The following is a 27,698-nucleotide window of genomic DNA, read 5'->3' on the forward strand; positions in this document are numbered from 1 at the left end:
TACCCCTGAGAATGAATAAGGGAGGGACAGTGGGTGATCCCCTCAATGCTGCACTTGTGCAAGGGGGTGAAGGCATGAGGCAAAGCAGAATTATTTGCTACCCCTATTGGGCTGCCATGAAAGGGACTGGGTGAGAAATGGGCATGCAGCAGTGGGGTTGTGCCCTGTGGTTGCAAATCTCAGCTTCGGAGATGCACTGAGCGTGCAAGACCTCCTGCTTTACCCAGGAGGAGCAGCTCATTGCCCATCCCCTGCCACCATCAATACAGTTAGGGAGACCCATGAGCTAAGAAAGCCTGATTTAAGAGACAAGAGGGTAGTGGCAGAAGTGGTATTCTACAAAATACCTGTCTCTGGAGCATATTACACCAGTTCCAATAGAGCCTGAATTTGTTGACCTACTTTTGGAGAAGGGTCAGAGGGATTCACTGTAGGAGTAGGAGAGGGGAGAGAGATGCTCCATCACTGAGCCTTGGAACTGTGCAGAGGCACAGAGGACAGGCTTTTGTGAGGAAGAGATAAACCTGGATAGATAATCTTATTGGACACTTTTATTTATTTATTTTTTAATGTGTCTTGGTAGTGTGTATGTGGGGGAATAGCTAAGGTGGTAAAGGTACAACAAGATAAGCAAATAAAGAATTGAAACAATATGTCCTGTGTGAGATTTGAGTTTAACCAGGGATCTGAGCTCTTGTCTCTCATCTGCTCCGAAACCTAGACAGCTGATTTCTTGAGCCCTAAGCCATTTTGAGCAGACAATCTAATAAGAACAGCTCTTATTTCAGCATTTAGCTGTATCTAAACAGCCTAGGGAATGGAATGCAAACCATTGCTAGCCTGGGCTCTGCTTAGGATGTGCAGTGGTTTTAGCAGTTTGGATGAGGTCTGGTCCTAAGCACTGGTCATGCTCCAGCCCTCCCACTGAAAAACTGCAGCTTGGGCAAAATTGGAGGTTTTAGATTGGCCATGTCCAGTAGAATTTAAACATTTACACTTCATAACTAGTTGCTGGACTCATTCAGGCAGTTACTAGTTTGCTCTTGGCATACAAATGACCTGTTCTTGCACATGGCACTGGCTTAATATTTGGAGTAAGGTTTTTTTCAGAAATAAAGTTGCAGCAGCTGGAAATAGCCATTACTGTGTTAGAAGCTCAAAAAGTTGAGAATAAAATGAGCAAGGCAGCCTGGGAATGGGCAGGTCGAAGGAGTAACCTTTTGGAATGCTATCTACTGTCTGAATATTGTTCAGCTGATGCTCTAGGGCTCTGGCTTCTGTCGCCCTTAATCAAGCTGGCATTTACCCATTGACTCTAACTCCAGTAGACACCAGTTCAGGGCTGCCCATGACACTGATTTTGTTGAACTTTCCAGGACATGAGAGCTCCACACATTTGATGGATGTAGTCGGATATAGGAGACAGGGGACTTAGGGGTGTTCCTTTTTCACCTTTGTTTGGTCATATGTTACTTTCCACTTCACATCAAATTTCAAACCACTATTTTCATCCATTCCCTGTGACATTAAGGAAAAAGAAGATGGAACTTTACCCCAAATACTGGTTACAGCTTTCTAAGGAACACTGAAGTCTCTTGGACTGTGGTAAAGCCTCCCAAAGAAAGTGGCAGAAATCCAGCTACTTGGCATATTTTACAACTAGTCCAGACAAAACACTAGTAAATGTACTCTGCTTTGGCACAGAATAGGCTGTGGGATGTTATGAAGCTTTCCAGTATGCAACTTTTAATCATTTCATGACCCCGATGACTGTGAAACTTGAATTTACTCATCTGCTGATTGTAGACCACATAGGCCCTAGAGGACCATGGGGCCCTACTGTGCCTCTTTGATTTAAGGAGTTTTTTCACCTAGCTTGAGAGCATTGTTTGGATGCTTAGTACATGAAAATTACCATACTGGCTTAGAATGAAAGTCTGTCTAGATTAGTACCTTGTTTCTAGGATTAGCCAGTAATCGCTTCACTGGGAGGAGTAGAGCATGCACAAAGTGAGATTTCCATGACTGCCTCTTCCATTTTCCTGCAAGGATATCAGACAGTGAAGTCATCCTTCTGCCTCTTGTGCTTTTCCCACAACAACTAGCTCCCATCTGAGGAAAGTCTGGCTTTGTCTTTTTTGGAACTTCTAAGTGGATCTGAGAGCTATACAAAATGCATCTCCCTGGGGTTTATATCTTCGTGCTGTGTTTCACTTCTGATTCTACACTGAAAAAATGATCATTTGTACCAGAGACTGAAAATATAATCTGATGCTTCATCATCAATAATTTTCATTACAGCATGACTTGCACAACATCTCCATCATCTGAGATGGCACAGTACCCAGTGGTGTACACCCTGCAGTATACTTTTGCTTAATGACTAAACACTGTGCTGGCCTTAGCTTTGAATGATTTCACATCTCTTACTTCTGCCAGTCCCATTTTTTAATTTAACATGATATTTGCTGTGTTCAGAAATACCCTCTGTAGTGAAGCACTGTAGAACCTCCTTTGGAGAACGGGAAGGGGATTTTATACAGCCCTGCATAAAATCTGCATGTATATGGGGCTGGAAAAAATGTGGAATGCTGTAATTTCTCCCTCACACTAGTTGGGAAACTGAGTTGCTAGAACTACCCCAAATCCCGAATGCCAATGCTATTTTCAGTCAATGGTAGCTAGCTACTGCTGAAGACATGCATAATGGATGTATTGGCAACTCATTTTTATACCAGTGCTTAAAATCACAGAGAAATACTGATAAGAATAAAATCCATCTTTCAAACCAGCTGTCTCCCATTGCTGCTGTAAGCAGTCCTTTATTGCTCCTGTGATGCCCGAAGACCTTTATAAACTTTTTCCAGCTCCTTGATGCCACAATATTGTCCCCTGTATTGGAGTTTGCTCCATGCCATGATCCTGTCATTGTGTATCAGTGCCTCATGTTGCCAGCCACCAGCCTGGCCACTTCAGCTCACTGAAGGTTTTTTGGAGACTTTAAACAAAAGTATAGAGATATTTGGCACTGCAGGTGTTGACTGTTATGCTACCTTTACGAATCACTACACTCACAGGAATTGAAAATCTCATTATGCGTGAGTTTAATCAGAATCAGTTTTATCACTAGATAAGAGTTAAGGGTAGGAGACTCAATTTGCTTGAAAACATGTGTTTGCAATAATTGAACAAAGTTACATAGGAAAATACAATATGCACACCAGTAAGATTAAATTTGGCAATGCAGACTTTCCTAAGCTGCAGCAGCATCTTGGGGAGCTTATGGCATGGACTAATTAATCCTCTATCTCCTGCCACAGGCCTGGTACACCCAGGGGAGTTTTTAGAGCTGTATCTTTTCTGCTGCTATTGTTAAAAATGCTCATGTAGAAAAGGCATGACTTTCCCCTCTCCTAGCTTGAGAGTGAGTGCTCCTCCTCTTCAGCTGTGCCTTGGCTCATGTGACTGGGAGCTCTAGCATCCCTGTGCTAATACAGGCAATTGACTCACTTCTCACCATTCTCCCCATTGAGTTCTTTTAATTTTTATGTTACCTTAATTAGCACTTTCCTGGCAACAGCTTTAAATTGGCTTCACGTTTCAAGATATTTAAAACAGCCATGGTAAAATGTATAAATCTCTTATTAGAACAGCATTAAATGCACGTGTGTTCCCATGCTGACTGATGTTGGCCCTTCCTTAGAAATCTCTTGAATGAAGCATGACATTTAAACATGGAAATGTCATGAAACTGAGGCATGAGGTGTCTACACCAGAGGACACATTTACGTCAGGGGTATTTGAGATTTCATGTTGTTTTCTCTGGCCTTTGCACACTGGCTGCTGTGTAAGGCCATGCACCCCAAAGGTACACAGACATAGATCTTTAGGGAGCTGTGCACTTCCCTTCTCTTTGAAGTCAGAAGCCCAAATACAGTTGTAAATGGGGTTTGGTTGAGTTTTGGTTTTTTTTGAGATGCTGTTTGTGGAATATTATCTTTTGTGCTTGGCACAAGTGGGGTTGGGGTGAAAGGGGAACCTTCGTCCTTCTCTAACCATGTTACATACTCTGGATAAGCATTAGTCTTTCTGAAAGTCGAATTATTTGTTTTTCAGGTATCTTCCCTGGGCCTACCTTGGAAGCTAAATCTGCAGCCATCCTTCAGTCATGGTTGTTTCAAGATTAAAGAGCATTTCCCTGTCACTGCCAAGCCTTTTTCTTCTTGCTTTTCATCTCTCAGCATCACAGAATGTACCTGAATACTCTGAAGCTGAACATCCGCAATGTGTTAGGAAAGAACACCCCATGATTGCTTTTGAAGGTAAGACCCTCTATGTCTGCTTCAAGTTCCAGTAGGATGATCCATTTTGAAGTCCTTCCTGGTGTTGTTACAGCTGATGGTGTAGTCTGTCCAGTTTTCCTTTCACCTTCCATCCACAGGCCAGTGCCAGTGGCCTGGTGAGTTATATTTCCTTTGATGCTTCTACAGTGTTTTAACTCCAAGGTTTCACAGCAGTCACTTAATTCAAGCAGTTTTGGGACAACTAATCTAATAATTTCCATTTCCAATTCAATTTTCAATATGTTCCTCACTGAAACTGTGTTTCAGTTTCCTTTTCTCTAACTGAATTCAGTAATGCTTGCATGCCTCACCTGGTTGCCTGGATCCAGACAGAAAGTGAAAAGTGTTTGAGAATTTAGACATACTTGAATGCAAGAGAAGTACATTGTTTTAGAATTGCAGGGAGTGGTTGTCTTTTTGTTTGTTGCTTTGATTGTTATTGTTGGCTCACACAGTTATGTACTTATCACCCCTGCTAGTTGTTTTTCTGTCTTTCACCTTGGCATTTGCCTTGACAAGGTCTTAAAAAATGTGAGAGGGGGCCTTTGTGTTGCAGCATCCTGCCAAATATGGGCAATCGTTTTACTATTCTTTTGCAACATGGAATTTCTCTCGTCCTTACCTCAGTTGGATTTTCCATGAGTGTAGGTTTGCTCCTAAATTGCTGTCTTGTCCAATCGGACCACTTCCCCAAACATCAGATCATTATATTGGTGCCACCATTATTTTTTAATTCACCCCAGACTCATGTTAAGCTCAGTGTGCCAGCATCATCAGCTACTGAATCTCCTTGCTAAAAATGGTTTCCTCCTAAATCTTAAAATATTGATTTTGGTTCCCGTTTAAGGCTTTGCAATGCATCTCCAGTTACATTCTTCACTAAAGGCAATTAAGTACCTTGCAATGTGTCTCTAGTTAGGTTCTTTGCTAAAGGCAATTTCTTTGTGTTGTGACCTTTGAGATAGGGTTTCCAGGAAGAAAGTAGTCAAAGGCTTCCTTGTTGACCTTTTAGGGTTCTTTTAGAGCTTTACTTTTCTTCACAGAGGAGGAAACTCTTGTCTCTTAATTTGGAAAGTGTAAGAGATTTCTTGTCTGTTTTCCATTATCTCTGCTTTAAAGGTTTAAGTGGATTAAAGTAAATTAACAACATTTTTAAGCCTACATGATATGCCACTGTCTCTAACCTTGCCCTGGTAGGATGGCTAAATAAACCTTGATTTTAATTGCTAAATAAGTCTAACCATCTGTTTAACTGAGGAGGGGTGAAAAGAGAAACCCTTGTGGTTAAAAACGTGGCAGAACTCAGTTGGATATTTAAAGAGGTAATACAATAATGAGGATGTAATAGGTACAGAAATGAGAAGTATGCACTCTTCCTATTAACTGGGAACACCAAACTTTCAGTTTACAGAGGATGTGCTTGCGGGATCCAGTACTGAGATAAATCATTCTGCAAGGAATATTACAGCCTCAGTTCCTGCTGTTGAGGAATCGGTGGGCATCTTTTGGCACTCCATGTGCTTCTCTGCAGAAGAAGTGGCTACATAAACAAACTCATAATCTGCCAGTTTGCTTTGTTTTAATCAGGAGTGATTTGTCACAGAAAAAAAAAAATAATCTCTCTTCCCCTTTCACTGGTTTTGCTATCTTCCTCTAATGATAGAGAGCAAAAACTGGTATGAGTTAATTAGAATCATACAAAAGAAATAAAGATTAAAGTTGCAGACTCATCAAGAAAATTACATAGATTATAATTTGGGCCTCTTAAACATGAGTTAGATTCAGAGTTCCTGTTTTTATTTCTCAGCACATCTTTGCTCGTGATTGTTCATGATACAGTTTAATCCTGTGTTTTATATTGCTATGGAAAGGGTGAAAAAGAGAGAATACAATACATGACTTCCTCATTTAAGCAGAAAGGAGTCTATGTATGCAAAATGCTTTTACTTTAGCTGCATTTGGATGTGAAGAAATGCCTGTTTCCTCACAGAGTCCATTCCCCAGACTACCTGCTGTTACTTGTGACCTAGAGAAAATATTCTAGACAAGCTGAGGGGCCTAAATTCTAGTCCTGAATGTGCTTAATTTACATGCTTAAGATAAACTTGGTGCTGCCAGGGCTGGGAAGGGACTGAATGATGAATGATGTGTCTTAGCAGACTGCATAGAGATTGTGAGGGACAGGTTAGGAATTTGTGCTGTGAGTGCTGTCCTGTGTTTGCACAGAACCAAACTCCCAGAACAGTGCCCCAGTTTCCCTGAGGCTTATAAATGATGCTCATTTTACAGTTCACCAACAATAATAACGTACCCTATCTGGGCTTTTCATAATTAGATTGTTCTACTCTGTGCTTATAGGAAATCCAGTTAAAGTTTGATTTCCCCTGTTAGATCAATAAGAAAATGATCTTTTACTTCCCAGGAGCCTGTTTCTGGTGTCTTATTACCTGTTTGGCTGTGAGTGGGTAGCTACATTAAGGATCTTGCATGCGTGTTTGTTTTCCAGTGAGTTGAGAAATCAGTGTAACAAGTCAGGTATGGTTTAAGTGCATCCTTTTTTATTTATGTATGTATATACACCTGCGTCCAAGTCTCATTTCACTGAACAGTATGTGATGCTAGCACGGCTCCACTGTGAACCACTCTGATAAGGCCAACACTGGAGAAACTGCTTCTAGTTCCTGTCAATCATGCTCATCTTTCTTGTCTTTTCCATATATATAACTTATAGCGGGTAGATCAGTCAATGCGTTTGCAACTGGGCTGTGCCCTTGCCATGCTGTCCTGGTTCATAGCAGTGTTCTTCATTGTTATACAACTGTTTTCTAGGCATAAAGTGCCTTTGCTATTCACTAAAGATATTTGGAGCTACTCTGTTATGTGCCCCTTGGGAAAGCCAGAAACATCTTCTGCCATGGCAATACTATTTAAGACTTGTTATTTTGAGAGCCAGAGCTATGACTGACATGCATATATGTTTGTAAAGGCTGCACAGTGCTTGGTTTCAGCTTGTTTACCAAGGAAGTGCTTAAAAGTTTGCAAACTCATCTGTGATATCTGTACCTCTTGAATGTTCACAGCTTCACTGGAAATGAGTTGTAGACATGTTTTAGCTTGCAGTTTCTATCATTATTTATTTCTCATTAGTTTTATCCATTAAATCACTATGCTCAGGAAAAAGTATGATAGATTTCCCAGGTTATTCTCTGTTCTGTCTCCCAGAGCTTTCTCCCCTGGGTCATGGCAGTCAGTGTAAGCTGGACGAACATAATTTGTCCCTGCTTTAATAATTGCAGCCTTTCCTCATCCATAAAGACACCTCAACTGATCCCATGCTGAAGGACAGGAGAGAGGTGGACTTGGTTAAATAGTTTATATCCCAGATCTTGTCAGGACTGCAAATCTCAGCTATGTGGACTGTATCATCACAGCTGGTGTGAGTTCTCAATGTGCAGAATTTCACCCATTTTCTAATCCTCACTCTCTCCTAGATGCAGACAGATTGCTCTGTCTGTTGCTTCAGATTTTCAAAATCAATTAGTTTGGGAGTGTTTAAATCTGGGATTTTACTTCAGTCTGTATGTAATTGTTACTTCCTACTAGATGAAGGTAATTCAAGTTGCTTGAATGTAGCTTGCTGTACATTTTCTCAATATTTTCTTTCCTTAAACAACATTTCATTGAAATGTGGCCAGCTTCAAACACTGCAATCTGCAGGGAGCAGTTCTGTGTTTGCTTGTTGTATTGAAAGCAAAAGCAGTTATAACTTTGTGGGCTGAAGGATAATGGGGTATGATTTATTTCTTTTGAAGGTTTTTGACATTTTACCAAACATCCCCACTATTGTTGAATCTGTTACTAATCCATTATTCCCTTTCCTGTATATTGATGGAAAAAAGCACATTAGCATCCATCAATTCCAAAGGTCAATTAGGAAAGTCCCTTAGGAAATTTTGAGAAAGATTTACACTTTTCTTGACCAAGTGAGATGTTGGCAGTCCAAACCAAAATTTTAGTTAACAAAGGATGAAGATTGTGGGGTGAAGTATGAGAGGTGAGATATATATATATATGTGTGTGTATATATATATATGTATCTCAAAAGGAAGGCAAAATACACTATGGGCGAATTGTGTTCATAGCCTTGCTGCCCTTGACTCTCCATACAGGGACTCCAAACATTAACCAATGATGGAGTGTTGACTGGAAACTGGTGGCATTCTGTAGGTGCTACAAAATAGTTGACCTTCAGTGCATTTCAGTGTAGATTTTGTTTCCATTAAGCAAGCCTTGTGGCAATTTTCTTTTTAATCTTGAAATATGGAACTGTGGCAAATGAAGCTGATGTTTTCTTCTTTAGGGTTGACTTATAACTTGTTTGAAAATTATGACTAATAAAGCCATAAATATACAGTGGTTAGAGAACTAATTTCCTCTCAACAAAAATTCTTAATATTACACCCAACAGCTTTCAGTATATTTTGCGTTCCATAATAATTAAAACAATAATGATGCTAGTTCTTTGACACTTCCCCACTAATGGTGTCCAAGACACTTCACAAATAATCATAATGAGATTTGATTGAAAAAATGATTCAGTGTGCTGTTCCTTGGGGCCTTGAGAATAAAAGGGGTCTAGGAAGAGTGCCCTTCATTCACAAATTGCTTTAGACAGAATGAACCAAGACAAGCAAGAGAGAAAAGGAAAACTGCAGTGAAGATTCAGGAAACAAAGACATTGAGAAACTCTTACTGTTGGAATGAGGAAAGGTAAAACTTTAAAGAGGTACAGTAGCTCAAGTGAAGAAGCATCCTCTGACCATGAGTGGTGGTGAGGATGATGACAGGGAGGGCATGCTCTACAGCAGGACGGAGTGAAGTGGGGTCATGTCGTGTAGCAACAGGTACTCAGAAGGTTACCAGCATGAAAGACGCTTGTCAGCAGCAGAGTAACTTATTTCTATTTTCCAGAGGTCCTGCTGGTGTAGCTGATGCTAACAGCAGCAGCTAACATCAGCATGTGCATGGTCCTTTCTTTGGCACAGTGGTTGGATCTAGGACACAGAAGTGGGCTGCCTCTTTTCAGATCTCAGGCAGCACCTCAGAAAAAGGAAACAGGGTAGAAAGCAAAGCAATGTGCTTTTCTCCTTTTTCTGTTGTTCAGTGCAAACAACATGCCTTATGGAGACCTCATTCTCAGGTTTAAAGTTTGCTTGGCATAGTTCGTTGAATCATACAACTATTCAGGTTGGAAAAGACCCTTGGGATCACTGAGTCCAACCATCATCCCTACTCTACAAAGTTTTCCTGACTAGTTCTCTAACTGAATACGTTTGTGAGCAAGTGGTATTGGCAAACCTCATTTATTTACCACATCTGCTTCTGACAAGTGTTAATACATCATATTCTTCTAAAACCTTCTAGTCAAGGATGTCAATATACTTTGATAAAGTTCACTATAGTGCTAGTAATCTCAAAAGAAATATTCTTGTTTAATCATGCAGGGTTCACCCTGGAAAGCTTCAGTCTCCGCTCAGTCAAGCACTTAATGTATACTTACCTTGAAGTCAATGGGATTGTGTATTTGAGACAAAGCATATGCTTGTGTGCTGAGCTAGGCCACAGTCAAAGTGCACAACACTGAACTATCAAGTCTGTAAAAGGAAATCCTAGCATATAATTTTGTTTCTAGAGGGTTCTGCTAGCATTAAGTCCAACTGGTCACCTTGTTACTCTAATCTGGCTGAATCCAGTGATTAAGAAATCAGACATGTTCCTGGATTTAGCACAGGATTAACTGGGGGAAAATCTGTGATCTGAAGTACACAGACTGGTTTAAAGGTTTTTATGATATTTTCTAGCTTTGGAAGGTGCCTGGAAAATCCTGAAGAAACTCTTGTGCTTTGGCATAGAAAACTCTGGCTTCGTATATCATAGTCATAGAATGGTTTGAGTTGGAAAGGACCTTAAAGATCATCTAGTTCCAACCACCCCTGCATGGGCAGGGACACCTCCCACTTGATCAGGTTGCTCATAGCTCCATCCAACCTGGTCTTGAACACTTCCAGGGATGGAGCATCCACAACTTCCCTGGGCAACTTGTGCCAATGTCTTACCACCCTCACACAAAAGAATTTCTTCCTAATGCCTAACCTTAATCTACCCTTTTCCAGTTTTAATCCATTTTCCCCTTGTCCTATCACTATGCACCCTTGTAAAAAATCCTTCCCCAGGTTTTCTGTAGGCCCCTTTCAGATACTGGAAGGCTGCTATGAGGTTTCCCCAGAGCCTTCTCTTCTCCAGGCTGAACAGCCCCAACTCTCTTAGCCTGTCTTCATGGGAGGTGCTCCAGCCCTCAGATCATCTTCTTGGTCCTTCTCTGGACTCACTCCAACAGCTCCTGGTGGCCACGCTTCTTTTGATGAAGCGCAGGACACAATTGGCTTTCTGGGCTGCAAGCGCACGTTGCCGGCTCGTGTTGAGCTTCTCGCGCACCATCACCACCAAGTCCTTCTCCTCTGGACTGTTTTCAATCCATTCTCCACCCAGCCTGGATTTGTGCTTGGGATTGCCCTGACCTAGGTGCGCACTTGGCCTGCTTGAACTTCATGCAGTTTGCATGAGCCCACCTCTCAAGCCTGTCAAGGTCTCTCTGAGTGGCATCCCTTCCCTCCAGCATGTCAACCTCACCTCAAACTTTGGCGTCATCAGCAAACTTGCTGAGGGTGCACTCAATGCCACTGTCCATGTCACTGACAAAGATGTTAAAGAGCACTGGTCCAAGTACTGAGCCTTGGGGAGCCCCATTCATCACAAGTGTCTATCACCATACTGTGAGATCATTCATCCTTTCCTTTTTATAACATTGGGTGATCCTCAGAATGTATTTTAATGGAAATGGTTGAGCTGCAACTGACATCTCCAGTTCCATCTCTGGTGAGCCAGCAAAGAGGGTCAACTTCTATTTCAGAAGTTCATCAGAATCACGTATCTGGTTCTGAGGCAGATCTGTCTACCTGCAGGTGAAATTCAAGGAGAGTTTAGCCAAGCTTTTTCTGCCCTCTGCTACATTCTTACCAGGGAAAACAGTTGTCCTGAATCTTCCACAGTCTCTGCTGGCACAAGTGGCTGATGTAGAGATGTAATTGTAAGGACAGTGGAAAAAAAATGCCTCCAGATGTGGAGGAGGCAGATTGAATGATGTTTGAATGATGACAAAGGAGTGTTTTTTCCATCAGACTGCAGTGGCTGTAGGAGCCAAGATGCAGCTTGCTTTCCTGTCTGAAAAGAGGGATTATGCTTATCAGAATGTCATAGGAAGCTGCAAATGATGCATGAGCACTCACCTTATCTTTCTCAGGGAGAGAGATTTCGTGACAGCTGCAGGGCTTGTCTCAGTAAACAATGGATCACAGTATTTAAACACTCTGCAACATACTTAAGACAACAAGAAAGCTCTGCATTTGCTCATAGTGGGGCTGGGTGTTGCACCCTATTGAGGAGTTTCCCAAGGTGGTTGTGGGCACAGGGCTGTGGCTGCATCACACCATGCAGTGCTGTGTGGGGTAGCAGGTAAGATTTCTGAGGAGGGCTGTTCTGGAGGGGAGGCAGTGTTAGAGTAGTATTTGCCCTGGTTGGTGGCCAACTGAGGAAATCCAAATCCATTCTTTCTGTGCTGTGTGGACACACACCTGTGGTCCTGTTGATCTCAGGCATGGCAAACAGAAATGGTCATGGACAGTCATCCATATCCTACAGTCTTGCAGCATTGTGATGTCTTCTCTTAATCGGCCATTGCCAGTGAGGATCTGCAATGCTGAATGTTAGTTGGGGTTTGAGGTCTTGTGGGGGTCTGAACAACAGCAGCCATGCTGAAGAGGGAATAGCCTCTCTCATCCTACATGACTTCTTTCCCAGGCCTCAGGCTGAGGTCTGGGTCCTCACAGAGTGGAAGGCTCCTGGCTCTTCCCTGGGGCAGGTCTTGATTGAGCTTCTGCCTGCCTGTCACCATGCTCAAATACAACCCAAATGAAACAGAGACCAGGCCAGGACTGGCCTTTCTGATGGAACAGAAATGCTGAAGAACTGTTGAAATGTGTAGAATTTGGAATGTGCCTCACAGTCCTTCTGTCTCCTTCCTTGAGGGTCCCAAGGATCCCATACTGAGAATGAGCACTAGTTCATGCTTATTAGCTGGTGGTCTCTTTTCCTGGGATTGAATCCCTGGGTTCTTCCTGATAGACTAGTGTGTTTTGCCAGCTGCTCCATATTAATAATAAAAAAGTAAATAAAAAAGCAATAATAATTGTACTTTTGCAAAAATTACATTTGGACTAGGTTATTTTTATTTTCCACGTTGAAACAATTTAGTAACCCTTGTTTTGAAACAATGATTAAAATTTAGGGAACAAAGAGTCAAGGTGCTCAGTATGCATTAGCAACAGTTAGTGCCTCCTGTGCATCCCATACTTTACAGATTATTAGGCCCTGGTGCACTTAGTCCCTAAACCCAATTAATAATTGGAAGCACTGAGACACTAAATAATTTGATGATTTGCCCAAGACAGAGAGAACTCCAATGTCAGTGCCACTGGGCACTTGAAACCATGCCTATTGCTCCAGATGTCATTTCTCTTTTGGGATGGAAGAAGCTCAGCAAGATCAGCTCATGGAGGAGCTGTAGGCTTTGAGGGGAGAGGCACAAAATAATTGAGTTTTGAAATAACTTCAAATGATAACATGTCTAGGTTACTATGATTGTTGTGATTCCTATGGCTCTGTGAAAGTGTAATCTGAGTCTTTGGTTCTTTTTTTTTCCTCTCCAGGGTGGTAAAGAGCAGAGCCTTTTCTTCTATCTTCTTCCTTTCTTTAATAGCTTAGAGATGGGACTCTTCCCTCTTTCACAATACCAAGACAGAAAAAGTCGTCTTTCTTCTTCCAGTCATCTCCCATCCACAGGTTCTTGAACAGGCTGGAGAAGGACATTAGCAACTCTTGCTTCTTGGATCTCATTGAAAGCACTGCAAACAATTATCATAGTGACTCAACAGGCCACTCCTGGGTCAGCTCATTGTTTCTCTCATCTGAGGAGGAGTTTCATAATTGTCCAAGGTGGGAACAATTGACTGAGAGAGCAGGAGATGAGGTAGAAACATGGCTGGAAGCTGAAGACTGCTAGAAAAGAAAGCAGGAGTGGGAGGGGAGGTGAATATGGGGTCAGAGGTGTAAACTGAGTGAAACCATGAAAATGAGACAGCTGGAAGAATGTTCAAGTTGGATTTGGGTATTGAGGGGAAAGAGAAGGAAACAGCTGGTTTGGTCCATTTTGTAGAGGGGGTTGTTCTCTGCCAACAGCCTTCTAAATTCTCATAATTGTGAGTGGAGATCAGAGATTTAAGAAGGCAATGAAGCTAGAAATTGCAGCAGTTAGGATGAGGACATTTAATGTACAATTAAAGATTTCAACAGATCAAGTTAAAGAAAAAGAGAATACCAGTAATGAGGTGGAGGTGGTGATGGGAAGACAAGACAGCAGGGTGATAAGTATCTGTAGGAGGACTTCTGGGGTAAAGCCAACTTGAATTTTTTGGCCTCATGAGTAAAGTTGAGCTCTGAGTGCTGACACATTTGTTTGCTCAGCTCTGCCTGCACAGCAAAAGATTTCTTCTTCCCTGATAAATTTGCTGAATTGTGGAGTGGTTTTGTGTTGTGGAGGCTACTTTTACATCTCAGCCTGGGGTAGGAGGGAAAGTTGTTGTGTTTTTTTTTTTCCAAAAACAATTGCACTAACCCACGATGTGACCTACAACAGGGTGATATTAAATTATGATTGTCAGTCTAATCAAGATAACAGTGTAAGTAGATTTGAGCTTCTGTGCATGCTTGCACTTGCTGCATTTGAGAAGACAGTTGGTAGCATGGGTAGGTCATTAGCCTTCTCATCTTTGCTCACAGCTTTGTTTTCTTTGCCTCTGATGTGTTCTGGTTTGTGGCCCATACAGAATGGAAACTGTGGCCTCAGTCTTAGCAGGCAACTGTCTAGTCCATGAAAAGTTCTCTGAATACTGAGGATGATTGTACCAGAGAATGGTCTAAGATGGTAGGTCTGATTCTGAAAAGGTGATATTTTGTCAGTCTATACCAAGAAAAGAGCCTGAGACGTTATGTTACAAAGTGATTTGCATCTGTTGGTCATAGTTGGGATCCAACATTGAGAGTCCTCCAGGATAGTGGGTGGTCTGAAAAAGATCTAAGTGGTTGAGTACTTGCAAACTGGAGTATCTACTAGTTCCTAAACATGGTTTGCCCTGTGCCAGAGCTGAAGCAAACCAAAAGGAGAGGAGACTGCAGAGTTACAGAAGACATGGCTGTCATCTGGGCCTCCTCATGATTGGTGAAATACTCACACACAGTGATTAAACATGCCATGAACTAGTAGGCTGAGTTAAGACAACTTTCAAGAGACCATAACTAGGCAGTAAAGGAAGCACTCAATGTGTGGCCAAGTTAACACTGCACAAAAGTAGGTCTGAGTATCTGCAGAATAGATATTTATTTATTCCCATTGAGTCTGGCAGGCCCCCAGTGTTATACGTATGCTCTACTTCATTGCACAAGCCTTTACTGTTGAATCACCTTATTTTACAGGGGTTTTATATAGTGTATGTGGTTCAGGTTGTATTTTCTGGAATGGAGTCCCTCTCAATCTTACTCCTTCTTCAGCTTCCCTGTCTCCCTCCCTTAAGGTTTTTTTATGATATCCTCAAAGCTTTTCTGTGCAATCCTAGGATAGGAACATGGTTAGTCTAAGTATGTGGGTATACCTTTATTTTGCACAAAGAATCCTCTGTCTTGTTTAGTTCAGTTTCTTTTGTTCCAGAGTAGGAAATCCATGCTGAGAATTATTCCAGAAGAAATGTTCTTAAATACCAAGTGGTAAGGCTTGCTCTGTGCACCTAACAATGGCTTTGCACTTTCAAGGCATGGGCATTTAACCTCTCCGCTCCTGTGTGGTGTGTGCTGGATATAGAAGGCTGTTGCAGCCTGTGTGAGATGGAAGCCACAAGTGGGCTCAAGTGAGATAAGGCAGCAAAAGCCACCATTCAGACAGGGAAGTCTCAACTCAGTGCTTGCATACTTCTTTTCCTCCAAAACACACAGTGTAAGGGTGAGGTGGGGGGCAGCTGGTTTTGAGGAGATGAAGGCTCAAGTATTACCAGGTTTACCACATCTTTAGAAGCTGATCCAAAGCCCATCAAGCTCAGTGGAAAACTGCCAATGATGTGAAGTGCCTCTGGATCAGGCCTTTAAACCCAGCTCCTGCAATTTGGCATGCCAGCCTTTGTGCAGCTGACTAATCTCTGTCCCAGTCCTGTACTCTCAGGAAGCCAGTGCAGAGCAGCGTGCTATCAGGCTGCAGGGACCACCCTCTGAAATGGCAGAGAGCCTCTTTTCACCTTGTCTTATGCATGCATAAATAGCCTGAGCACAGCTGTGCCTGCAGACTTACATTTTCTGTGAAGCTTTGTCATCTTTGCAGCTGGATACCTGAACTTCATTGAGCTATAGAGGGACTTGCGGAGCTTTAGAGGCTCTGAATCAGATGTCTGGCGATGGACAATGTTGGAAACTATTAAACTTTTGTTTATTGGTCCTTCTGGGGAGGACGTGAGAGCATGGATCTTTAACCCCCTGGAAATGATTAGAGATGAGAAGCACAAAGGAGGCCTTGATGAACATCATGCCCCTAAGCCATGTGGTTCTTTGCTTTCCGGCTCCTGCTGCCGACATGTAAGGCCAGGGCCTTGGTTTTTAATTTTTCATACTGTTTTTAAACAGATACTTTTGCAAATGTAAACATGCTCCAGCACTGAAGGTTTCCAGCCAAATTAGAGTCAGCACTTGAAAAATCAGTCTTCTGAGAAGGGTCAAATACAAGTAAACTCTGGAGTTCATTTGGTCCATATGCGTAAACTTCAGCTAATATGGGGTAGACCCAGAGCAGCACTTACCTTGCAAAATTGAGCTAGTTTCAGAGTAAAAAGGTGAAACTGCCTCTAGGGATGTCAGTGGTCTGAGTAGTAGATTTGAATGTGTCAAACAAAAAAAGACCCATGTCCTGACTCTTGGTTGCATTTCCATTCCATTTTATTCCTTCCTCTTAACAGGAAAAAAGAAGGTTGGAAAGGAAAATGTGACATTTGGCATTAATTCTGACAACTTGCATTTAGACATTCTTAGCTGGGACCATGCTGGGTTTAATAATCTCCAACTACATGCCTATAAAAGCTTAATTTTGCTATGAGGATGCATGCCTTGCAGCCTTTAATTTAATAACTGGGAAGGGTTTCTTTATAAGTTGTACCACCTGCAGTAGTAATAGAAATCAAGACACTGCCTATTATTTCTTGGGCTTAATTGGCATTTCAGCCAACATGGAAAGATTCAAGCCACCTACTGCCTTTAGTTTTTATTAATTATTTTTACCTATAATTTGGCAGAGCTTACAATTAAAAGGAAGAACTGATGAGCATACCCCTCTAAAGTGAGGAGCTTTTGCTTGGAGCAGCAGATGAAGAAATATTCTTCCTGCCACTGCATTATAATAGTGTGTTAGTTAGTAGGAAAGAGCTAGTAGGAGAGGAGGTAAAATGACAAGAGAAATTATGGCCTAAAAGCAGGATCCTTAAAAGGTATCATCATTATATAGCATTCCCTGAATCCCACCCCCATCAGCCAAAAGAAATGCCAGGAGATACGCAGTGCACGTCAACCAGCTAACCTGCCTGAAAGGTGTTGTTGCTGGTTCTACAGCTTGGCTCAGAAATGTCTCTGCAGTGAAAGTGCTACAGGAAAAGAAGACAGAACCCCATTAGTTAAGAGAATGCCAGAGGTGAAACTGCAGTGCCTCCTTGGTGCTAGTACATCATTAAGGGTCCCAGAGGAGCGTAGGAGGTGGAGATACTTGAAGGTTAGATGGGCTGAGTTATTCCTTAACCTGTACCTTTTCATTGAGGAGCAGAGGAGGTACACATGTTGTGTGTGGTTAAGCAGTGTGACAGAAATGCTGAGAAGGGCTGGAAGCCTCCAGCTCCTGGTGACAGGGTTTTTGGATTGCAAGGTTGGAGGGCTCATTATTGGAGAGACTCTGGCAGCATCCAGTTAGATGGGGCCTGATGGTGTCCAGCTCTGTGGTGAGGGGAGTTAGGAATTGTTATTAAATATGGTGGTGTTCAGAGCAGGGGCAGAATTTCCATTACAAGGTTCTGCTTTGGACTGGGAGGAAAGACAAGTGGAGTGTAGCAACACTTATATGTGTTTTGATTTTGATAACTGAGGGTCTTGATTAGGTTTCACTCATCACTGGAGGGAGAAAGGACTTGACATTGCTCAACAAATACCCTCACATTAAAGGTTTTAAACTGTTGCACATCTGTAATCCTCCAAAGCATGCCAAGATGTCGAAGACCTTAATGAGATTTCTCATCAGCATTGTCATCTCACCCCTGAGGAATGAGGAACTAATGCCTAAAACAAAACATTCAAACCTTACTGCCTTCAGTGAGACTTCTCAATTTATCGTTGGGGATATAAAATGACAACGGAGCATGTTTTTTCAGAGCTACTTTGAACTTGTCTGAACAGCATCATTATTGTTATGAGTCATCAGGTCATTGGCCTGTGTATTGGTATCCTGTTGGCATGAGGCCAGAAGATACTACCTTTCATATTTAGCCTTCTGCATCTTCAACATCCAGTCCTTGAATGAAGCAAGGTTGCTTGTCAAGAGGTCACAGAGGGATTACAGATATACTGATTTGGTCTCATTTGTGCCTTGCTCCCTCAGATATTTGGTATTGTCCATGTATTTAACAGCCAGAGTAGTTAAGAGTTGAAATAAATTCCCAAGAGAAGTCCTCACGGTGAAGCTGGATGACTTTCTGAAAGATACGTGGGAATCTATTCCCAGTTATTTCATGCAGTAAAGGTATAAAGTGAGAGGTTGAAATTCTGTGATACACACAAGGTCGAAGTTGGTAAATATATCGAAAGAAGGGATTCTGTGAATGCCCTAATATCTCACCTGAGAGTACCCTAAAAAGAGTAATTCAGCTTTTTCTTGAAACAGGTGTGGGTTTTATTACATTAGGACTATTTGTCCTGGATCTCTCAGTTGATGTTGCGTTAATAGATGTAGCTTCTGGAAGAACCTTGTCTCCATGAGCATAGTGTAGTCAAATGTGTTGTTTTGCATTTAACCTGTGTGATTACAGTTTGGGCAAGGGCCAAGACTGGCAAATCAAATCTAATTGGTAGAGTCAGTCTTAAACTTGTGCAGTCTCTCAGCCACAAAGATGCTCCGATTATGCTCCCATATATGTTTCCCCCATCTAAATTAAGGAAGGATTTCACTGATAAAGATCCCAGATGTTAGGTGGGTAAAGTGACACCTAGAAGAACCTAAGACCTTGGTTATGTTCTGGAATAGAAGTCAAGACCTGTCAAGCCAGGTCTTGGGTGCAGATCATTTCTATTCTAATTTTGGTTTTGAAAAAGTTGACCCCACCTTCTCTTTCTGGAGGGCAGCAGTTTCTCTTTGCTTAGCACAAAAGACAAGGCTATGGTTGTGTTACGGTGGGCAAGCTAGGCCTCAGCATCACTTAACCCTGACACTGAAGATGGTTCCCAAGCTTTAACAAAAGTAAAATCAAACTGATGTTTTCTCTCTCCAAAACCAATGCTGCCACTCCATCTTGGATGTGAAAATAACTGAGACAGCCCTGCATTTGTGTATGTTTTTTGCATATTCTGCAGAGAATCAGAATAAATGGAAACCCTTTATATAGATTATTAGTTAGCCTTCCCCTGACACATGACGTGGTAGGAAATCCATTAGTGGATGTCCAGGTGAACTCACTGCTTCTAGAGCAGCTTTATTGTTTTCTTCTTTCTCATTTTTGTTGCAGATCTGAAGCCCTGGGTGTCGAATTTCACCTATCCGGGTGTGCAAGACTTTTCTCAGCTTGCACTGGATGCCAACAGGAACCAGCTCATTGTGGGAGCAAGGTAAAGATAATATTTTCATTAGCCCATTTTTGCTGCTCAAGCTCTTTCCTTTCAGGTTCTGGCTTTAAAGGAGAGTGTGTTTCCAGCTTATGTGGCCAGTTTCCCCTTCAAAAATAAAGGTTTAATTTATGTAGAGGGATTTAAACTCCTAATATCATTGCAAAAAGGAGAGAACTGCTCAAATGTAATAATAATTTTTTAAAAAGATGCAATAAAAATGACTGGTTAATGAAGTAGAATGTTGGCATCTCTCTCAGTATCATGAATGTTAGAAAAGTTATAGTAAATCATTCTACACCACCCCTCTGCCAGCACAGAATTTGACTTGATGGTTTATTTGCCATGGCCAGATTTTCCTTCTATACCAGGTTCATTAACACACCATTGTATGAGTTGTAGTGAGACTTTGGCAGTGTAAATGATGGCTTTCTTCTCACTCCTTTTAGAATTCACTCCACAACCTGTTCATTTCATCTTGCTGATATAGTCAGATTCTCAGCTAATGCATTTTGGTGCTACTCTATTGTTCTAGCCTATTGCATATAATTAGCATACATTTTCCTTTATTTTTAAACATTATTTTTATTTAGGATGCCATAAGAGGAGGGTAGAAACACACAGTATGAGCACAGGCAAACTCTAACAAATTTAGAGCTGCATTTGTAACAAGGAAAAGAGCTATGGTTCAATGAAATCATATATGTCACGAGTGGTTGAATCATGAGCCTCAGCAGCAACTATTTTTTATTGCATAATAAACAGATAAGACGACCCAAAAAGAAAAGGCTAAGCATGGCCAAACAAATCAGTTTAAGTATAACATTAAGAATCAGATAACATTGGGTTTGCAGTCTACATTATTAACGAAAATGTAAGAAGAGACCTTAGGTTTCATCTTTGGTTATTCAGCATTAGAGGACAGGGAGGTGAGGAGCAGAGCTGGAAGGACGCATGATACAAACAAGAGAAGAGAGGAGGATGTGTAGCAGAGGGAGAGTTTATTGTTCCACAGATACAAGTGAAGTGTGATTTAATTCACATTTTCTGTGTATTTGTGCAGTAAATAATAACACCGTCCTGTAGCTGTTCAAGTTGCCAGAGGCCCTCCTGCTTTTCATACAGAAACATTTTACTTTTCAAGCCACAGCTTCACCCTGTGCTGCAATCTTTAACCACCAATTATTAATATTTATTACTTCAGAACAGCATTTCTTTGGGGATGGCTGCGAACAGTGCCTTCTGCCAGGCTTTGCACAAACACAGGCACATTGCTCTGAGGAATTTCTAGTTTACATAATCCAGCTGCACGGCAGGTTCCCCCTGCGCAGCCGCTGCTAACACTGACACTCTTCTTCCCTACTCAAATCCCAGCGACATGTCCTGGAGGGACTCTCTGTCTCCACAAGAGTTTGTACAAGTGCAGTGAGACACGAGGCTACAATATCGTTATAAACAGGAGAATGACAGCAGATTTGGCTTCCTGCTGGAAGTACAATATAGTGCAGTGTATTGGCTCATGAGGAAGCAGTGAAAAGTATTTACAGAATCTGTTTGGAAAAGTCAGTGTTCACGAAGCACTACCCACCTGATGAGGAGACTGAAAGTTTTGATGGTGCCACGTGGGTCTGCCAAGCACTTTTTGATAGGGTTAATGGAGATGTAATTTCCCAGGGTGTTTTTTTGCAGTTAGATACAAGCTTAGGTCGGGGGGAAAGTGGGGATTGCTGAGCCCTTTCCCTCTTCACCATCTCATTCCCACCCTGTGTGAAGTGACAGGGAGAGGTGCATTAATATGGAGGTGTGGATGGGGTCCTCGTTGCTGCACAGCTCTGAGTGTGCTGAGCTCCTGGAGCTGTGCCAGAGACATGAGAATGGGAAGTAAAGCCTTTTCTATTCCCTCCTTCCCTGATAAATCCATACCTTGTTCTGGACTATTTTTAGGGTGATTTTTTGAGTCATTAGTTGCTCGTGCACCATCTGCTTGAATTTGCAAATGGAACAATACCTCAAAGAGATAGGAGCTGTCTCTATCCATCTCTACAGGGTGTAATTTATGAAACCTAAATTTAAATGTTAACCATGTTTAAATGTGCTACTGTAGATCATATTAGTAGTAACGCCAGCTATTCTGGGGTTGTGGAAGGAGTCTAGGACCAGGATGGAGTTTATAAGTACTCCCCTTTCTTAATTTCCTGGTTAACATCATTCTCTTAGCTGATAGCGTTTTAAATTATTTCAGACTAGTTCTTTCTGTCTCTATTTAAAAGCAGTATGACCTCACCACAGCATCTCTTTGGCTTTGTTCATCCTGTTTCAAAGCTTCACAGAAAATGCTTCCAAGAAGAAAAGAAGATCCTGGGGCTCACGAGGGTTTTTGGTTTCAGGAATTGGACACAGCATGACTGAGTCTGCAAGGGGTATTGAGGGCATGCCATGCAGACAGGGAGCTGGAATAACATGAGCCTCAGATTTTTAAGCTTTTTCCTTATCTGAGAGCCCTCCCTGAATGACTGGTACTGTCTGAGTGTTAACCAGAGGAGTTTGATAACTCCACTGCACCAAACACCTGCCAAGTCAAAATCCCAGAAACAAAAGAATCTGTTTCAAAAGCCCACCATGGTTCCTAAGCAACGTATTTACTTGTCACATCATTTGTAAAATCCAAACACTTGCAAGTAAGGATATGAATAGTTTAGAACATTGTAAATCTTGCACTACCCATATTATGAGCCACATTTCATTAAGTATAAAAACACACATTTCAAAAATTCATAACCTTCATTTTGACTCATAGTTTGCCTGTTTTGTTTTTGTTTTAAATGTAGTGTTAGTATTTTAATGTACTATTTTCCTTCTGTGAATGAGTGATTGTTTTGAAATATTGGCTGCTTTTTTCAGCTCTTGAGTGCATGTTATTACTATTTGAGCGTATTTTAATGGGAAGAAAAACAATTTTCTAGACCTCATTATTATTGAGAAAAGACTTGAAAATATGATCTGAACAGCTCAAAACCTGAGACACATAAATCCCCTCATGCATAAAAAATCCTGATGATTTTGGGAACTTGAATCTGTGCTAGCTATCAGAAATGCCATTTTGTCCAATTGTCCTGCCTTTTTGCAAAACACTTTCTTCTTTTCATCACGAATAAGCCTTGAATTTTTCAGACCTGAGAAACCTTCCAAGTCAAAGCCAATAAAGGAGCTGAAATGGAAGCTGATTGCAGCCTTGACTATGTAGAAACTTCCATTCCTCTCTAATGGCATGATCTGGAATGCTCATTGTCTTTACTTTCAATCTCTTTCTTGTTATTAGATGTAAAGTTTAACTCTGCTATACAGCATTCCTAGTGAGCAGTTTGCTTTTATTAACTGAGAGTCTATTTGCTCTACCTAAAAATCTGAAATCAAAGAGTAATGGTGAGGAAATGGGTGGCAGTTTCTCACAGATTAGTGTGACATAATAAGCTGTAGTTTTGAATTATAGACACAAGTTGTATATATGCTGCCACAGAGGAGATTATTCTGGTACCAGAACAAAGGCTAAGAGACTGGGACACTGCTCCTTTGTCAGTAATACAGCTGGTGAATGGACTGGGAAGAACAGCATGAATGACCTGCTGTAGAATAATCGTTTAATAAAGGAGATGAGCTGAATTTTCTGACTTGATGGGCAAGCAAAAAAGACCTGGGTTAAAAAGTGGTGACTTAAAAGGTGCAATTGTTTGAATTGATGGTATATACATGCTGTAGCACAAGGTCAGATCTAGATGCTGTCAGAAACCACGGAGAGCGGCAGCCAGACAGAAGCAGCCCCTTTTGCCATGCCTGTACTCTCCTGGGGGTGCCAAAGGTGTTGGTTGGTGGGGCAGGAGGAAGCCTCCATCCCCATTCTTACTGTATATCCCAGGTCAACTGTCCAACATTCTTCCTTTGCCCTTTCCTCTCCCTCCTTCCATTCCTTGTCTGCAACAGAAACGTTCTGGCTTTCTCCCATCTCCATAGCAGTAATTTCACCTGTGTGATGGAGAAGCAGTGCTCTGCTCTCTCACCTGTGCTTGTAAGCAGGGTGCCCAGTCCCCAGGGAGGGTGGGATTTAAGAGGAGGTACATAGTGTAGTTGTGACATCCCACTGTCTTGAGGAACTCTGCTCTTTGAGACTGTCTCATTACTGGCTGGGCAGAGAGAGGAGCCAGTACCAAAATGATGATATGAGAGGCCCTGCTTGGAGTCAAGCCAAAAAGCATGCTTCACAGGAGCTGCCTGGCAAGGAGAACATAAGAGGTATGAAGGAGGACGGTTGAGACACCATGTGACAATCTGGCACTACAGCAAACTGAAGGGAAACAGCTTGGACAACAGGACGATGGTGCCCAAACAAATGGCTGCACAGAGAGTAGCTGGGAAGCCCTAAGGGAAACATTTGACTTTTCCCAGAAGGAAACTGCGGGGGTGTCAGCTCGGGGCAGAGCCTGCTGTGGCTGTGGATGTGAGAGGCATGGCTATGAGGGTTGGCTATTGACAGCAAATGGAGGTGTTATTGTAGAAAACCAGTCAGAACTCATAGTGACCAGAAGTCCTCATAGTTCTGCCTGCCAAGAGGGCTGTCAATTCCACCAGGAGTTGGGAAAGGATTGTGTCTCATGGCTGTCATACAGAGAACTGCAGCTCAGGAGCCCTTGTCACAAATACTCATTACAAAGAGGAGCCTGGAGGTAGAGGGTAGTGAGCAAAGGCTGCATGAAGGGACTCAGAACTGGCAAGTAAATTGCACATCATTCTGGACTGCCAGACTTCTCTGCAACAAATGTGAAGCTACAAAGCTGCTGGTGATGCAAGTCTGGATGCTTTGATAGGTGTGATTTTCATACGTAAGTTAGAGCTGAACTGAATGTGCCTGTTAATGCCAAGCAGATCGATGCAAGAAAGGAGATATGGTTAGTTTGGAGAGCAGGGAAGGTTCTATATGAACTTTCAAGGGTTGTTTAAGGAGGAGCACAGCCACCTGGGCACACCTCTTCCTGGCTACTACTGCTTCTAGCTGTATAAGCTTTAAAACAAGTAAAAAAGGATCATGCAGGCTTATGATCTGTAGACTGAATAGAGTGAATGATATCCCAAAAGAGTTGCTTCAGGTTGCAGCTCACATAAATATGGAAAATTGTAAATACACTCTAGGACCCTCAACCAGCAGGTTTGGCACCCTGAGTTTATTGAAAGTCTCTGGAATATGATAGATTAGTTAGTCAGACACCAGGTTTCATGCAGATCACTGGCTGAATGTAGGCTCTTTCCTGCCTGCTTGGCAGAAAGCTTCAGAGCACTGCAGTAAAACTCTCAAAACCTGTGTTGCTTGGAAAATATCACTCTTACCCTTGGGCACCTTCAATCCTGTCCAGATCTTGACTGCCACTGAATCCTGAAGAGAATAAGTCTCAGCAGATTATGTTGCCTAGGCAAAAAGCACTTTGCAAACCTGGAAATTCAGTGGCCAAAGTCAGGTTGGAGTTGGTCCACAGATTTAGAGTATCAGCATCAGGTCTAAACTCTGTCAAGAATACTTTCTGTTGCCAAATGATCAAGGACCCTCACCAACATTTATCCTCACAAGGCTTCTGTGAGGCAGCAAGGCTCTGATAATTTCACATTATACACGGGAATCCAAGGCCCAGAGGGATTAAGAGCAAGTCTGCCCTGTGAAAAGGCTGTAATACTGAGATACGTGAGTTCATAGTAGATCTGAAAGGTAGTGCAGTGCTGCACCTAACACAGCTACTCCTGCAGCGAGACTGCACTTCCTGAAGGTACCAGGCAAAGTCTGCACAACCTCAGAGGTCTGTCCACTTGGCTAATGTGGATATAGTCAGAACTCTTCTATGAACTCACAGAAAATGTATGGCAGAAGTGGGTTTTGAACGCTTTGCTGTTATATTTCCACCTGGTAGTTTAACCACTTGCCCTCAGCCTTGCATCTCCAAAGAAAACAGAAATCTCCAAAATACTCATGTAAGTCTATGAGTCCCACAAACTTCCACTGGAGCAGTGGGGCTTCACCGTGCCTGAAAAGGCAAGCCATATAAAGCATGGAGAGTCGAACATACAAATATTGACCACAACCACATAGCCATATCCAAAGGTGAAACAGTCCACAGACTTGCCCTGTTTTCAGCCTGGAATGACATGCCATTTGTTCCTGACTACAGGGTTTGACTCAATGCTTTTCTGAGGCAAAACGACTGGGCTGAGTTACTTCCATTTCTGAGGCTCACATTGGTACTGCCCTGTCTTACATCAGCTTTACCCCCTACTGAGCTTGGCTGACAAATTACCTTGCTAGTTGAGGACAGGAGCAAGCAAAGACCATGAAAATGTTTTTTATTATGTCCATATCATAGGATGGTACCTGAAAGTGCTGCTGCAGAGAAACCTAGAAAAGCAAAGAACCACCCTTTGTCACTGGGATTTTTCCTTTCAGACAAAAGAAGGCTGTAATCAAAGTTGCATCCTTGTGTTTGGGGCTGGAAGGGCTCAGATAACCTGGTAATGTTACCAAAAAAAGGGAGAATCAGTCTCTGAAATTAAGAGAAATTTTCAAAGGAGTATTGATGTTGTTTTTTAAAAACAAAATAAAAATTAAGAAATGCTTGACCTTCATGGTAAAGAATGTGGTGAAGGATGAGAAACCTGTAATTAGACATTGCAGCTAGTTAAATCCATAATGAGGCATGCATGGTTTCTTACACAGGGAATAAAAGTGTGATGTAAAGTGCAGGTTTTAACCTCTGTGGTTGAGCCTGGACTAGTTCAGAGGGAGATTTTCCTCTCTGATACTGTGCCAGGTGAGGTCAACTCAGCCTTTGTGTAAGTGTGGAGAGGGAAGCCCCACTGGCATGTGTCATTCATACCTATAGAGCTGGATTTCCCCTGCTGGTCTGCAGGGAGCCTGAATTTGCCACTCCCCAAATCTGTTTTGTTCCTGACATACAACCCTTGGGTTGGAGGGGAAGAGGTATGGACAGGAAAGGACAAAAGGAGAATTTTTGTGATGATGGGAGTCTGGCAACATAGTAGCCTGGCCCAAATTTTGTTCAAAGTGTAATTTTTTTTTCTGATTTAAAATTTGTGTATTTGCCCAAGCACAGAATATGAATTTTAATTAACTAAAAAATCAAAGAAAATGCTATGTTGCAGCCCTGTCAGGTTGCTGGGCCAGACTAATACACAGAAGAAGCCACAGCTCCAGGAGGGCAAAGAGACAGCTTAGCTCCAAGTTTTGTACATGGTAAAGAATGTGAGGCAAGGGCAGTCTCTGGTCTGTCATCTTTGTTGGTAAACAACTGGTCCTTCAAATCACCTGCAAGATAGGACCATTTATCTACCTCTCTGCAAATGACCTCACTGGCTTGATGTGTTTTTGCTCTCCATCAGAAGAGCCAGGCTATGGGCTGGCTCATGGCCAGTGCCTGCACAGGCAGTGCTGTGGGAAAGACAATCTTGGCAGAGTGCAGGCAGATGAGAAGCATCCTTACATGCTGAATTTCGGGCCTGGATGGAAAAATCTCATTTTTTAGATAAAATTAAAATTGGTGATACCCAATCACAAAAGTAACCACCCATGAGAGACTCACTTGCCTTAGTAACACACTGAGAATAATTCAGTTTGAATATTTCAGAGAGTGGGGTGCAAGCAAACACAAGGTCAGGATGCTTTGGCAAAAGTCTTGAAGGCTTGGACATACTGTGTTTGACAGCATCACAGGATGGGGCTGCAGAAGAGTTTCCTTTTATATTACTGAAAATACTCTCTCTTGCTCTGGTTAAGTTGGTGATATGGCAGTTTGATATGGCAGGGCTCACCACAGTGACTTGCAGGTCACTTTATATCCAGATGTGTAGGTGCTAAGTCTCCTGTTCTGTGCCTCTGCCAAGGCATAAAAACCACAGCAAAGAGAAAAAGAAGAACTTAAGCTCACCAGCCAACTCTCTGAGTATTTGCATACGAGTCATGTTGAACTCCTCCAGAGTTTGAGGAAAGCCTGACTAAACTGAACATGTTTATCAGCCTAAGTAGGCAGGTGGAGGGGGTTGCCAGGGAATATTTGAACAATAATCAGTGCATAATAAGAAGAGGAATTTTACAGTATGACTTAGTAAAACACAACTGTAAGTGATGGGGAAATAGATCAAAGGTCCTCATGCAGCTTGGGGCCATATCAAGGTGTTGTAGTGCTCTATGGCTCTGTCAACTGGGTGAGAGGGAAGAGAAGACCTGGCAGTCACGTGTCAAGA

At 42.1% G+C, this 27,698-nt stretch overlaps 1 protein-coding gene across 1 annotated transcript in view; it reads left to right on the plus strand.

The window, feature by feature from the left end:
- Nucleotides 1-4,168: 4,168 nt before the first annotated feature.
- SEMA5B (sema domain, seven thrombospondin repeats (type 1 and type 1-like), transmembrane domain (TM) and short cytoplasmic domain, (semaphorin) 5B) overlaps nucleotides 4,169-27,698 on the plus strand; it is a 131,788-nt gene continuing 108,258 nt past the window's right edge. Inside the window, exons 1-2 of the mRNA XM_009996033.1 lie at nucleotides 4,169-4,322; nucleotides 19,310-19,409. Of these exons, the coding sequence (XP_009994335.1) occupies nucleotides 4,169-4,322; nucleotides 19,310-19,409 (254 nt within the window). The remainder of the gene's footprint in view (nucleotides 4,323-19,309; nucleotides 19,410-27,698) is intronic.

Source organism: Chaetura pelagica, unplaced genomic scaffold (genome assembly GCF_000747805.2).
Source record: "Chaetura pelagica isolate M959 unplaced genomic scaffold, ChaPel_1.0 scaffold3, whole genome shotgun sequence".
NCBI lineage: Eukaryota > Metazoa > Chordata > Aves > Apodiformes > Apodidae > Chaetura > Chaetura pelagica.